Raw genomic sequence first — 15,892 nt, forward strand, 5'->3', positions numbered from 1 at the left:
TTCATGAGTCTGACTAGTCGAAAAGGCATGGCCAATTACAACTAAATTCAGCACATTTGTCCTTGCAAGGACGGAACCTGAAGCTTAGCTACAGGTTCATGTGAATCCAATTGGCGGTGGTGATATTGGCGGAACAAACACAAATGACAGAAACTCTAATTAAGTTGAGTTAATGGTCAAAAGCACACTTGAACTTAGTGAGTTTCACACCCCAACCTACTAGGCGTGTTTTAATACACAAATGATGATAGTTCAAGTAGTAAAAGAGAACACTTGATCGTTGGGGTGTGAAACTCGCGAAACAGAGATAGTTGGTGTGTTTTTTATCATTATCTTTATTAAGTTACAGTTAATTAAAAGGGTATGATAGAACTTGTTTTATGTTTGTTTTAGCTTTTCTCATGGTATTTATAGCAGAAATAAATATTGATGGATTTTTTCCCATCGATCTGAGAATTGTAATAGTACATACAAAAGAATGACTAACAAAGATTGCTTCTCGTTACCGTTACTACACTAGAAATTCGTATTTAATTATTTTATATTACTACTATGCCCCTAAATAGCAATTTTAACTTATTAACTAATTTAAGTTAAGGTGTTTAATCACAAATTGTTAAGAAATTGATGTAAAATATTACATTAATAGTATTTAGAATTCTTATAATGTGGAAAGTGTAAAAGCGTAAACATAAGAAAATATATAGGCAGCTGCTAAAGAAGGCTGAAGCGGAGCTTAAAGAAAACTTTACATCTCAAAGAAGAATTCTGGAGGCAAAAATCTGGAATCAATGGTTTAGAGAAGGGGAAAGAAAGAAATACTGGATTTTTCCATGCTCATGTGAATGGTCGAAGAAAAAGAATTTGCAAGTGAAGAGGATACAAATCTGGATTAATACCAAGGAAATGATGGCAAATGAAGCTGTTTGGCTTCTGTAGCAACATTTTTCTCAAGATAGCAATTTAGATAACCTCTTAAATGTACGTACAAAAAATGGCAGAATAATTCTTTGGAGAATTTGCCGACGTTGGAGGATGTTAAGGTAGCGGTATTCGGCTTAAATGGAAACGGCGCAGGCGGACCTTGTCGTTTTTCTGGTACGTTCTTTCAGGGAAATTATCTAACATGTCTTGTCAGGGCTTTTTTTTTTGGTGGACACTATATGTGTCACTTACTAATTTGGTCCTCTTGCCCAAAAAGAAAAATGTTGGTATTTTTTGGTACTTTGTTAATAAGATCATCTCGCCATGAACGTCTTGTGGATATGCTTCCCGTCTTATTTCGACAACACAACCTAGTTTTGTAAGAGAAATGAGCATCGTTGAAAATGTATTATTAGCTTCATGAACTCAACAGGATTACATAATAATGAACTTTTGTTCTAGATACTTTTAGCTCCCTATTGCCACTACATAAATCTTATTTCACTTCTATCCTGCATAAAATAATACATAAATACTACATAATTTAGTGCAAATATTATCCAAAACCAAGTAAATATTGCATAATTTAGTGCAAATATTATCCAAAACCAAGTAAACGCTATATCAAATTATGCAGCCATTTTTAATTTATTTTTCCCTTTCACGGTCAACCAAACGTTGCTTAAGTTGTGCAACAATTATTTTTTTCTAATCTCTCTAACCAATTAAGTTCTATTTCATGTGAGATTTTATTCTGGGTTTATATTTTTCAATCCCTCCAATCATACGACTCGTTCAAGGTGTTGGTATCATAAGAATCCACCACTAGGAATATGTGAATCTACTAGTGGTATCACCATTGTAACACCTAATTAAAGATACTAAATAGGAGTAGAAAAGAACAGAAACCTCTCTACTCTAAAATTCTCTGATATACTAGCCTATTTAATCAGAGATAATTAGCGAAACATTAGCACTGTGTTGCACAATGTGTGCTATTTGCTAACCACCTATCCTATAAATTGATGTAAAGAAGCCGTTCCACCAATGTTGTTCTCAACCATCAGGCCTTCACCCTCGCCTCAGTCGACTTCTTGCCTGACTTCTTCAAGCTACCCAATATACCATCAATCAACTTATCCTTAGTGTCCCCAGGTTGGTCTGTCACAAATGAATAAGTCTTCTGCCTCCTCCCAGTGGGAGAGTTCTCCATTTTGTCAACTGATACTGAAGTATCTAATTTTGAACCATCGGTTGACGATTCTACCATCCCTTCAACATTTTCTGAGCTCTCCTTTCTACCGTACCATGAATCAAGAATCTGTAACAATGAGCTATCTTCCTCCTTCACTTTCGACTTCTTCCCATTATGCAGTTTTGTGGAAGATGAGGTGTCCTCATCGGAATCAGAGAAATCACTATCCAATGGGGCTTCATAGTTGCCATGTTTTTGTTCACTTGATTCATCTTTGGCTTCTCCATTAGACACTGGACCTAGTTCCTCCCAACGGGAATCAAGCTCATTATCTTTACCCGGCAAACTCGATGATTCACTATCTAAATTGGCTTCATTACCACTGAAATCACTTTCTTGATCAGACGGCTCATCTGTCTTCAGACCTGGACTTTTCTGGACTCGATCAGTGGGAACAATGTAACTAGACTCTATTCTTATCCCAGGCATTATCTGAAGAAGATGAATTAACTTCGTGTAGCCAATCTTATTTACTTCCAGTAAATATCCATACCTTTCATGGAATAAAGACCTGAAAGATCCCATGTTGAATCCTTTTGGGTATTGCTTTACAATGTCTTCCACCAGTTTCTGACAGTCAATAAGCACCTGATTTCTAGACTTACCAGAATGACTGAGATTGACAGGTCGAGAAACTCCTGTGTGAGGCGGATTTTGGTGTCTTTTCTCGCGATCAAGTTTTTGTGAGCTTTGCAAATTAGATGTATCCCTCGTATTCCTAAACACAGAACCCAACTCATCCGAACTGGAAGAATTACTCTTCATTGAAGCTTTGACAGCTGGCTGATAGAGCTTGTAAGGGAAGGTACGGGAGAGACATTCATCCACCCATTTCTTATCTGAGATTAGCATGTCTACAAGCCGAAGAGCATCACCTTCACTAAGAGAATTCAGAAATGCAGGACCTTCTAGTTGGAGATTCTGCGCCATCTGGGCCCTGACGAAAACCACAGCAGTTATTCATAAGCCATTATAGAAAGATATATAATGTGTCAGATTCAGAGAAATATAGTTTGAGTTGAAGCATAAAAAGCAACACTATAAGCCTATCCCCCCTAAGGAAACCACTTTCTGGGTGGGAGGGTGGTAATGAAAACATTAGGAATATTCAAGCAAACCACTCAACTTCAGATGCAAACAGAAGGAAGTGGGTCCTGGGCACAATATTTGGCACTGTATACTAGGTATAACAACTTGTAGAACTAGACATATGTAAAACCCGATATCACAAATGAAATATATGGAAAAAAAAAGTTTTAAGAGGTGATTTGCCAAACTATTTTTGCATAAGGATAACATTTTGCATAGCTAATTCAACTTTGGGTTCCAACATATAACTCTACGTTACTAATGCAAAATCAGCATAATGAATACATAGTTCTGTTTCTGGTATAAAACTCTGCATAACTAATACTGATAATTTACTCAAGAATCAATGCATTTTTGCTGAATTAAATAAGAATACATGTATTAGCAAATGTCTGTATAATCGACGTTCGCCTGGTTCATGCTCCCAAGAGAGTTACTTGCCTGATTCCTCAAACGGTCAAAAGGTTTTTAAATCTTGCTCAGAAGATATAATTTCTCCTCTTATCCAGTCCTCTAAGGGGGTAAACGAGCCAGATTTTTCAGGCTCGGTTTATATTTATGTATGGTGCTTCACATCCTAATACCCTTGGATAACTACCTTCCGACTCAAATTATATAATAATATCCAACTGGGTGTAGCCTAGTCAATGAACATGAGGACTCAAGTTCAATTCCAAGCGAAGACAAAAATACTAGGTGATTTCTTCCCACCTGTTAAAGCCTTGATGGACAACGTTACTCCATACCTTTGCTGCTGGAAGGTAGTACAGACACCGTGAAATTAGTTGAGGTGCGCGTAAGCTGTGGACCAGGCGGTTATAAGGAAAAGAAACACTCTCTCTGTCCCATATTAGTTGTCATGTTTTACTTCTCGACAGTGTTTTGGACGGCGCGCGGCGACAAAAGGCGACAAGGGCCTGCCTCGCCTTAAGGCGCGGCGCGCAGCGAGGCGCTCGCCTTTTTGAAGTGCGGCGCCAATAAATACCAAAAAATTAAAATATTTAATTGCATATGTAAATAATCAAAATCTCACTAGCAATAACATATTAGCAAATATTTCAATTCAACAATTATTGAACAGAAAAAATAGGAGCAAAACAACCACTGCCTCACTGGTCCAAACAGAGAAAAAAAAAACAGAGGAAAAAACAGAGGAGAAAAAAACAGAGCAAAAAACAGAGGAGAAAAAAACAGAGGGTAAAAAAACAGAGGAGAAAAAACAGAAAAAGAACAAGAGAATAGAAGGAAAAAAAAAAAGCAGAGGTGGCCGGAAATAGGGCAGTTGTCGCCGGAAAAAAAGAAGAAGAAAGAAGAAGAACAGAAGAAGAAGCAGAAGTCGAAAATACAGGAGGAAGAAAGAAGAAGAACTGAAGAAAAAGAAGATGGAGAAAGAGACGTACCTGAAACCTTGAAGGAGAAGAGAGGAGGAGGCAAAAAAAAAAAAAAAAAACCTAGCTGGTATTTTTATTTAAGTCCTCCACTCCTTTTAATTGCTTTTTTTTTCAAAAAGGCATCTCGCCTCACCATAACTGGGCGCCTCGCCTTGGCGCCATTAGCGCCTTTCTCGCCTTTGGCGCGCCTTTTGAAGGGCTGCTCGCCACAGCCATAAAAGGCACTGCAGCCTCGCCTCGCCTCTCGCCAAAGGCGAGATGGCGCTCGCCTTTAACAACACTGCTTCTCGAGAGTCAATTTGACTAATTTTCGGAGCTGAACTGGATTAGATTAATTTAATTTTTTTTTGATAAGGAGGATTAGATTAATTTAATATTTTAACATCACAAATTTAATATTCAAAAACTATACGAAAAAATACAATAAGTTGCAATTCTTCTCACCATATCCATATAGTGAAAAAATATAAGAATCTTACAATGTGGGTCAAAGTTCATATAGCTGGACCCTCGAAAAGTGAAACATGACAAGTATTTTGGAACAAAGGAAGTATCAAACAACTGACTTTTAGCTTCCACATTTTCACCAGGTAAAAGAAAAAGAAAGATAAACTGAAACAAACAAATTAACCAAATGAGCATTCATTACAAAAGGAAAAACAAGCTCTGCATTTTCACTAGACAAATGAAAAAGACAAACATATCCTTTTCCTGATGACATCAATAAACATATCCTTTACCATGGAAACCTATATGTCCAGCATAGGAGAAAGAGGAATTGCAGCTTCCAAAGAACTGTCCAATATTTTGGCTTTTCACTCAAAGTTCAAAAGTAACATAATTCACTATTGAAACTGGACAACTGCACTGACTTAAGATCAAGCATTTTGGAAGTGCGTTGTTTTCTAAATATTTTTATCCTTTACATATCCTAGGACCTACCTAATGTATAGAGAAACCACAAAAGAAATTGGTTACCAGCATATTACAATAATCCCAATAGAAGAAAACGGATAGTAAATAAGTTGCCCCCTAAACTTGTCCAGAGGAGTCAATTACACACTTTAATTTTACGGTCGACCTCTTACCCCACTATTCTTTTCCAAAGTGGAAACTAAAACCCGCCTGTCTATACCAAAGCCAGTTACAAGTAGAAACGTGACTAACATGCGTTCCTCGTCATAAACTCTATCAAAAATTCTTTTTTCATCTTCTTCACCCCACTACCCTCCCCCACTCTATGGATTAATTTCTCTACCAAGTACCAACTCAAGTACCTCTAGGAAGCCACCTTATCTCTCTATTTGATTTTAGCGACCACAACAGCCTTTCTCCTTCCCCTTAACCCCTGTCATTATCAATGGCCACAATAGCCTTTGCCATTCTCCTTAACCTTTGCGAGCCTTTCTCCTTAACCTTTGCGAGCCTTTCTCCTTCCCATCAACCTCTTTCATTACCAGTGCCCAAAATAGCCCTTCCCCTTCCATTTAAACCCTGCCATTTACGATGACCGCAACTGCTGCTACCCTACCACCAACGTTAATACTTTCAAATTTGACATAGCTACCGACGGTGGTTCTGCCCCAAACGTTGTTCCCCGTCCCAGCAGCCAAGGACTCCGATCTATCCTAATGATGTAACCTTCGTCTACACCAACATTTTCAATCTGGGTGTTAGAAACAGAGGGAATAGGAGCACAAGGGAATGAGCGAGTAGCTGGGTATGTTGTTTCATTGAGGAAGAAGTGGAGTCGGGTGTTGGCTGGTGACTACGACGGTATTTTGTGGTCTGTTCAATGGTCAGTACTGTCAAACCTGATTTGGAAAATGCTTTTCTTGATCTGAGGGTCTATCGGAAACAGCCTCTCTACCCCACGAAGAGGTAGGGATAAGGTCTGCGTACACCCCAGCCTCCCCAGACCCCACTTGTGGGATCACTCTGGGAACGTTGATATTGTTGTTGTGTTTCAATGGTCAGTATTGGTAGACTGGAGGAGTGAAACTGACGAAGAAGCTGCTAAGGAGGTTCTTGAAGGTGACAAGGAGGTACTCCTGTGGTAATCGTGGAAACAGAAGAAACGGCATGGACAAAAGAAGAAAAAAAAATTAATAATAAAAATAATAATAATGAAGGGTCAGGATCAGACTAAACACAAATAATTGAGTGTAATTAGGTGTAATATCCAATGAGAAAATGACTACTGTACATAGCGTGTTTCTAACATCTCAGGCATTTTAAGGTGGTGAAATCAATTTCATTGCAACGGCACTTTTAAGAGGGTATTAATTCCACTTTGGACAAGAATAGAGAGTCGCTCGTAAAGTTAAAGCATGTAACTGACTTTTCCGGACAAGTTTAGGTTGCCAACTTATGTATTTTCCATGGGAGAAATAAAGGAGAGAAATGCAACTGTACATGCCAAGAGACCATAAAAGATATTGATTACCAACATATTACTACATCTGACAAGAGGAAAGAAAGCAGAGAAATGCTGTTACCTTACTCAAGAAAAAGAAAAGAAACAACACCCCTAATGTTTATGTCAAGAGGTTCATCATAACTTATTTAAAACTTGTATTACATCAATTAGAAGGAGAAAGCATTTTTTTTTTTTTTTTTTTTGAGAAGGTAACATAGAAGGAGAAAGCATTTTATCCAACACAAATGGATCAAACTTGAATGTTATCAACTGTGGGAAAAAAAAAGAGGGGGGAAGGGGGGGGGGGGGGGGGGGGGGGGGTGAGCGAGCAGAATTTTGAAGCAAATTGAAGCCAGATAGACCATAAATATGAAGGGAGAAAGCCTGTTAGAAGGTGTACCTAGTTCGTGATTGCAAGACAAGCACTGAACTATGGCTTGTAATTAAGAATGATCCCAATTCTCTCCAAAAGGATTCCTTTGAAAATAATTCCTCTGCCCCAGGACAAAGTTCTGTCTTCTTGAATTCTTCGTGGGATTCTAAGCCTGTTTCATCCGAGAGCTTGGAACTTCTCCAAGATCTACACCAGTTCTTAATCTGGTTAAAAAGGCTGGACTCCTGGCTACGCTTCTCCATTGTGTCCTCCGAATTATTACCAGAAGCAAAAAAAGGGGAACCCTCCGATTGCTCAGAATGACTCTTCAATTCTACATCCTCAGAATGACTCTTCAATTCTACATCCTTTTCTGCAGTTTTTGACTTCCCATTTGAGATCATTTCCGCAGAAGCAGTCTCCTTGTTCCTAAACCACCTATTCCATAACTTTTTTAAAAAGCCCGTTTCAGGTGCAGAACCATGCTGCTCGGCAGTCTGCAATTGAGCCTCACTTCCTTTAGAAAACACATTCTCAGGTGGGGGCGGGTGAACATCTGTAGCTACCTCTTGTACTTTCTGGGGTCCCTGCAATTTTCTTAGAGATGTTTTCACTTTTTGTTCAGATGATGGCTTCTCGTACTTGCCCTCCATACAACCTCCTGTCTCACCATTCAATATAGGAACATTAGCAAATTCTGCCTCTCCATTAGTTTCAGGCTCTGCACTTATGCCTGAATTGTCACTTTGTTCAGGAACTTTAGGGATGATGCTCCGCACCAAATATTTCCCATCACTTCCAGAATGGAGCTTTAAAATACTTGGCATGGCCAAAAGAAAACGAGAGAACTTCTTATATCCGTAGAAATCTTTGTCTATACTCAAATTGCTTCTTGCTAATTCTGCGCGAAGTTCTGTAATAGAAACTCCTTTGGGGTTTGAATTCAAAACATTGCGGATATGCCTCACTATTGGCCTCGGAATTGGCCGACATTTTGGTTCTACAACAGCTTCGGACACTTCCTCAGAGCGAAGATTTGCGGGTTGTTCTGTAACTGCAAAAGGGTCATCAAGAGGTGCCCTGTAGTGACCATACCAAGAACCATAAGGACCATCTGGGGGCTGGTTAAAATGCTTTCCCATAAGGTTTTCACCTTTCAGTAACGCATTCCATTGCCACATGATACTAGCTGCACTGCAAAGAACACTAGGGGCACTTTCTGGACTGGCGAGCAGAATGTTATAGTTGTTCATCCTCAGCCTATGTAATATTCCAGCAAAATCCCTGTCACCTGAAATTAAGAAGAGGTGTGCTGGTGGAGGATTCTGAGAAACCCAATACATCAGGTCAACAAGGAGAGACCTGTCAGCACTGTTCTTTCCACCTGAAATCAACATAACAAAATGATTAGTAAAGCAGTAGTGACAACGGAAAATAACAAGCTACTCATGAGCCTTACAACTGTCTCGTTTTAGAATTTTTGTAGTTTACATTTTGAGGACAACACATGAATTTAAGAATTCAATTACAAAAGTAGTTAAAATTACAAGGGGTTAATGATGTCAAGAACAAAACGATTACACAAAACCTGCATCAGCCACATAAAATCCTCTGGCCCCTTTTTTTCTTAAATGCCAAATTCTGTACTGAAACAGTTTCATGGAGATAATAATCAAGGGCCATACTCAGCTGAAGAAAACTTATCTAAGATTTTACAACTTAATTGGTCAAACTCAGCAAAGATTACTAGTACGATCATGTAGTTTACAACCTAATTGGTCATAGAAACTCAGTTAAGGCTGCCCATTGAAATTGAGTTAAGTAGGGAACTTAAGCTCCCAATGATATACCATGAATGGAGGGAATCCAAAACAGGTAATTTCTTCCTCCTTAGTGCACACAAAATGAAAAAAGTTGAATTCCGTGATGCAATTTTCTGGTTTAAACTGCTATTCACCTCTATCTGCCTAACACGGGCAAAGAGGATTCTCATGTATGAAACATGGAATATCAGATTGAGAGATGTGTTATTGCCTTATTCTTGGCCCTATTCTAACAATGCACAAATTGTGTCATTCAAAACAATTAAACAAAAGCCTATGGAGCATTTATAAAAAAAATTCAAGAAAAGGAGAGATGAAACTTTTACCTTTCAATAAGCTACACGATATGTCTTTTTTTTTTTTTCCGAAACTGGTAATGTTAGCTACCCAGGTAGGGGTAAGGCTGCGTACATCTTACCCTCCCCAGACCCCACTATTGTGGGATTACACTGGGTAGTGACCAAGACCAAGACCAAGGTAATGTTAGCTACAGGATATTTGAAAAAAAAAAAAAAACTTCCAAGGAAAAAAATCTTTCAACAACACAATGACATTGAATAAAATAATTTGAAACCGAGTGAAGCCATCATTATCACAGACTAACTACTGATATACATCTTAGAAATATGAAAATGATAAGCATTTCTTCATTCTTCTCAGTTTAGGCCCCGTTGTCTTCAAAAATCATGCTTCGGTCAGATAAACAATCACCACTCACAATTGGTAGTACGAAAGCCACTCAATGAAAGATCAGAAAACTTAAATGACAGCGTGCATTCTGAAGCTGTACTGAAGGAAGAAATTACAACGTCAAAAGAATAGGATTAGGCACTGTCACAAGAAAGTTTAATTACTTTTTGATAAGGAGAAAAAATAATTATATTTTCATGTGACTGTCTAAACCAATTTTCAATTATCAGCTCAGCTATATCTGATCAGATTCTGTCACAGACTATAATGGATGTGGAGAAAATGTGCAGCAGCAACTAATTATTCAATAATCGAAATTGATGAAGTAAGTTGTTGCATTGATGGCATGAAGAAGATGCAAGGGTTACAAAAGAGATATAGTTAGATCCAGTAAACAGGGAACTAACTACCAAACAAGGTCCACAAGGGCCAGTGTCTGAAACAAAAATGTAAGACTATACTAACATAAAGAAACTGTTAGCTCCAAATACAAAAAACTAATCTGTTGCATTGAGCTATCAAAGTCCAGAAACTGTTCTGGGAAACTAATCTGTGTGCATTGACGCTAAACATTCTTCAATCACAGCAGTAATTTTCAGCAGCTTCTTCGGACTTCATGATGTTTTTTGAATCTCTTTACAATCTCTCTAGGAACTGCTTCCACATATGTGCATCTAAGGGCATGTCATTTTTTATTATCTATACTTGTGTAGTCTAACATGCAACAAATCTTAATTGACACATCAGAACTTACGGTACTAGGGCCACTTGGAGAAGAAGAGAAGTGCAAGGGTATGCCATAACTTTGTATGATCATTCTTTTAGCATAACTAATCTCAACATTACTAATAGACCCTATTCAGTACCATTCTTATAAACCCTACCACACGACCCCTAAATATTACATCTTAACTGCTGAGTTAAAAGTGTTATCTAAAAATTATTTTTATACGAATATATGAACCTTCAACATTTTCCTATTTGCATATTAATAATGCATCAATTAACGGCGTAATCATTATCACGGGCATGACTAAAAAACTTCTCACAAAGGCACATTCTAACCAAAAACAGAACGGCTTTTAACACATTTGGTTGCTCGGCCAAAAATAATTACATCCCCTAGCCAATATACAAAAAAATTACTAATAAGTATGTATTTTCAAAAAAATTAATAATTATGTATTTTAATTATGTTAATACAAAAAATACACATTTGCCGGCTATTATTTTGGCAGGGGGCTATACAGTGTAAAATTCTCGGGTGAATTGACTAAATGACCCTCTACAAAATATAACACATCGCCTCTATATTATTTCAGAATCGCCCATGTATACAGAGGGTCATATACCTCTATTCATTTATGTAAAGACCCTTTTTAACTAATTTCCACTAAAAATCTCAAAACAAAAAACCCCAAGATTCAAAATTTACATTTCAAGAACCAAAATAAACCAACAAAATGACAACTTTTTACCATGTGGAATATGAGCAAGATTAATCCCAGTAGAAGAAAGTGCTTCTTGATTCATTCTAGAAAGCTGCAACACATCACCAAAAGCAGTAATATGTATAGGACCCTTAATCCCATTAGTCCTAATAGCTGTAGTAATACTCTGTGCAATCTTGAAAACATTAACACCAGCTGGTGGTGAACAATTCTCAAAATCCCACCACACTGATACCTTCACATTACGACTTTCTTCTTCATGGCGACGAGACGGGTAACTAGATTGGGCTTGGTTTTGAAAATTGGTACTGAAATGGGCTATTTGAAAGAAGGTTCTTGGGTTTGGGTTAGTGAAGAGAGATATTGTAAAAATGGGTCTTGATAAAAGGGGTTTCATGGTTGAGATTTTTGGGGTTTAGGGTTAGCGTTTTGCAGAGGAGATTGTGGTGATGATGATGTTCATTTTAGGTTGATACAGCCATGGGAGAAAATGAAAGCTACCCCTGAAAGTCGGTTTACAGAGGAGAAGGAGCTAAAACCCTTCTAAAATCTCAACACGTGAACATCACTGATATAACAAAATATAACCTTCGTCAGTAAAAAGTTAACAAAGGTTCTCCTGCCATCTTTAAATTTCACACTTATGCCCCTATTTGGATGAAAATCCTCAAATTCTCTCAAATTATCCAATTTTAAAAAAAAAAAAAATTATCTACTTTTTTGTTGACCCGACCCGCCTTTCATCATCATCAAGTTCTAGTTTCATCTTCTTAAATAAAAAAAAAAAAAAAAAAAAAGCAAGAACACACTCAAATGATAAAATTCCAAAACTCACCTCAAATTTTATCCTTAAATCCAACTCCAAATCTTGGGATTGAAACTGTTGATTGATTTATTAGACTATCCCATTTTCGTACTGCCAACAATAGTGACCGGGTAGGAAATATAACTAACCAATTACTGCAACAATATTTTGATTATTTTCTCCCTTTCCCCCTGGCCCAAGTATATAACGAACAGCTTAAATGGTGACATGCCCGAGAAATGAGCTATGGATGGAAAAGTTAGTAGCAACGATATGTCCTACTCCGGATGTTTTACAGTTATAGGATTTAATTATGCAATAAGTAATAACCCCACTCGCTGAATCATCACTGCTACTAATTGGGATAAGTATTAGCAGTGACAAGTATTCACTTCAACTTTATAACCACATGAAAGGCTTTTGTTACTTGGCGGAGCTTGTGTTTGTTTGTTGTTTTTATTAAAATGGTAGAGCTTTTGTTTGGTCTGAAGCTGCTAACAGATCAAGAGAAAACTTTATTATTCAGTTAACAACTTAAAGAGGACAACAGATCAAGTTATAGATTAGCAACTAGAAAGGAAAGGGAAATGGGTTAACGCTCCTTAGATACAGGTTTTCAACAGCTTGGAATCCCAATAGACAAACGCCGGGTCAAATATGAAACAGAGACAACAAACTGTAAATGCTTTAGGGATACAGCAAGAATAGGAAAAGAATCTACATTGTTTTATAAAAATTAATCAACCTCATGAAACAACACAAATAATTACTCACGGACCAAATTTTGCACGTCTCTTCTTTCTCAAGAGTCATTTGATACGTTAAATTCATTCATCAATTGAACATAACACCTAGAGATAAAGAAAGTAAATGAATGAAGTCATAAATAAGAAGTTTGTTGGCAGTACGAAAATTGGATAGCCTAATAAATCAATCGAACAGTTTCAATCCCAAGATTTGGAGTTGGATTTAAAGATGAAATTTGAGGTAAGTTTTGGAATTTTATGTTAGAACAAGAATGATAATAATAAAAGAAATCCAAAATAAACTTGTTTGGCTTAGAGGCACGTTAAGACGTTTCTTGAAGATAGTTGGAGTCTCTCCCACGAGCAAACGGAAGAATAAATAACAACTCTATCTTCGGGATTCAACTAAGCCACAATAAGTATTATTCAAGATTCTATTCTTGAATTGGTGATTTCACCTTTTGATCAATGTCTTTCTAAAGTTTTTAGGGGAAATTGTTTTCTTGAAGTGCTTACCTTTTCCAAAAGAATGAAACACTATTTATAGGATAAAAATTACATAACATAAAAGTTTTCATTAAATAGAATTTAAAATAGGTTCATGAATTTTTCTTAAAATACATGCAACTTTCATGTAATTTTTAAGAACCTAAAACGTAAAATACTAAATGAAGAATGTATCTTCAAATTCACATTCATTTAGTTTGGAAAACTTTTATCAGATGAAATGTTTCAAAATTAATTAAAACATTAACTTAACAATCCCCCACTTGTTTCAAGAAATTTTGAAAATATTTTTGAGACATTGATCTAGTAATATAATGGTGTCTTTTGGACTTGAACCATTAGCTAGTGAATACATTTTAAATCATTGACTACTTAGTGAACGAATCTTGAACTGAGTAGATCATTAAATGAAGTAGAAAAATTTCCACGCACATTACTATGTTCCGGTGAAAATCGTAATCCTTCGACACCTTACGGCCATGTGTCCTGAATCCTTTAAACTAAGTGCTTTAAGATTTCCCTGTTAAAAATCTTATTGATGCGGCCTCCACTTCGCACTTAGCGCGGTGAATTCATCAAGAGTAACTTTGCATACTCCGACCAAACAGTCTATGAATTCATTAAGAGAATTTAATCTCATCCTCCTTTAAAGCAAAGTGTCGGTAAATCTATCAAGAGGGTTCCTACACACTCCAACCGATACCGATTTATAGACTTATTAAGAGAATATAATTTCATCCTCCTCTACAGTAGGAATATTGGTAAATCTATCAAGAGTCGTCATACTAACTCCAACCGAGATCGGTCTTATAGATTTATTAAGAGAATAGAATCTCAACCTATGCACATTTACTCACTCTTTGAAGAAATGGAAGTTTTATTGATGTGCTCCACAATTGTAACTTTACTTGTTTTTCCCTTTGAACCTAAGATTACATCATTAGGTAGGGTTACCATAAAGTACAATTAATTTACAACAGGCTTTATTCCCATCCCTTTACAAGTTTCCATCACTAACTCTTTGCCTAACCCTTTAGACAAAGGATCTGCTAGATTAAATCTGGACTTCACATATTGAAGCAATATTATGCCATCCTCCAATAGTTTTCTCACATGATTGTGTTTGAGACGAACTTTCTTCGATTTGCCATTGTAACAATCACTTGAAGCCCGAAAAATAGCAGCTTTATTATCACAATAGATAGTCAAAGGTGGCATTAGCTTACTCCACATAGGAATATCTATCAGCATACTTCGAAGCCAGTCAGCTTCTTCTCCAGCAGAAGACATAGCTATAAATTCTGACTCCATGGTTGCGTGAGTAATACATGTCTGCTTCTTTGATTTCCAAGAGATTGTTGCTCCGGCCAAAGTGAAAATCCAAGCAGTAATAGATTTAGAGTCATTTGGATCAGAATTCCAAGTAGCATCACTATAGCCTTCAATAACTGCTGGAAAGGTAGAATAATGTAGACCATTATTAATCGTGCCCTTTACATACCTTAAAACACGAATTAAGGCATTCCAATGTTCAACTCTGGGGTTACTAGTAAACTTGCTCAAAGTCCCTACTGCATAACCAATATCTGGCCTGGTACAATGCATGGCATACATAAGACTCCCAACAATCTGAGAATACGTCAATTGATCAAGAACGTCACTAGAGTTTCGCACTAGTTTGATGCTAGGATCAAATGGTGTAGGAGCAGGCTTGTCATCAAAATGACCAAACCTCTTCAGAACTTTCTCAATATAACTTTCTTGAGTAAGAGTCAAACCATTAGCTGATCTCACAATTTTAATGCCCAAAATTACATCAGCTTCTCCAAGATCCTTCATTTCAAACTGAGAAGCAAGAAATGATTTTGTTTCTTTAACTCTTTCAATATCAGTTCCAAAGATCAACATGTCATCCACATAGAGACAGATTATAACTCCAGAATTTTCTTGAATTTTTTTGAATATGCATATATCGCCACCATTGATTGAGTAGCCATTAGAAATTATGGCCTTTCTAAATTTCTCATGCCATTGCTTTGGAGCTTGTTTTAATCCATAAAGAGATTTAAGAAGCTTACAAACTTTATGTTCCTGACCAGGAATGATAAACCCCTCTAGTTGTTTCATGTAAACTTCTTCATCTAGATCTCCATTCAAAAATGCAGTCTTCACATCCATTTGATGAATTATCATATTATGAATTGCTGCTAAAGCAATCAAGAGCCGAATAGATGTCATCTGAGCTACAGGTGCAAAGGTATCAAAATAATCAATATCTTTCATTTGAGTAAAACCTTTTGCTACCAAGCGAGCTTTATACTTATCTATAGTACCATCAAATTTTAAATTTCTTCCTAAAAATCTATCTACAACCAATAGGTTTACACCCAGGAGGAAGATTTGATAAAATCCATGTATT

General features: G+C 36.9%; 1 protein-coding gene across 1 annotated transcript; it reads right to left on the minus strand.

Annotated features, from left to right (window-relative positions):
- Nucleotides 1-1,725: 1,725 nt before the first annotated feature.
- LOC132613855 (uncharacterized) lies at nucleotides 1,726-12,112 on the minus strand. The gene is made up of 3 exons (XM_060328137.1): nucleotides 11,443-12,112; nucleotides 7,479-8,835; nucleotides 1,726-3,116 (listed from the first exon to the last, which is right to left on the minus strand). The coding sequence occupies exons 1-3, from the start codon at nucleotides 11,810-11,812 to the stop codon at nucleotides 1,988-1,990; spliced, it is 2,856 nt and encodes a 951-aa protein (XP_060184120.1). The 5' UTR covers nucleotides 11,813-12,112; the 3' UTR covers nucleotides 1,726-1,987.
- Between the last annotated feature and the right edge of the window lie 3,780 nt (nucleotides 12,113-15,892).

Source organism: Lycium barbarum, chromosome 10, assembly GCF_019175385.1.
Source record: "Lycium barbarum isolate Lr01 chromosome 10, ASM1917538v2, whole genome shotgun sequence".
In the NCBI taxonomy this organism is placed as follows: Eukaryota; Viridiplantae; Streptophyta; class Magnoliopsida; order Solanales; family Solanaceae; genus Lycium; species Lycium barbarum.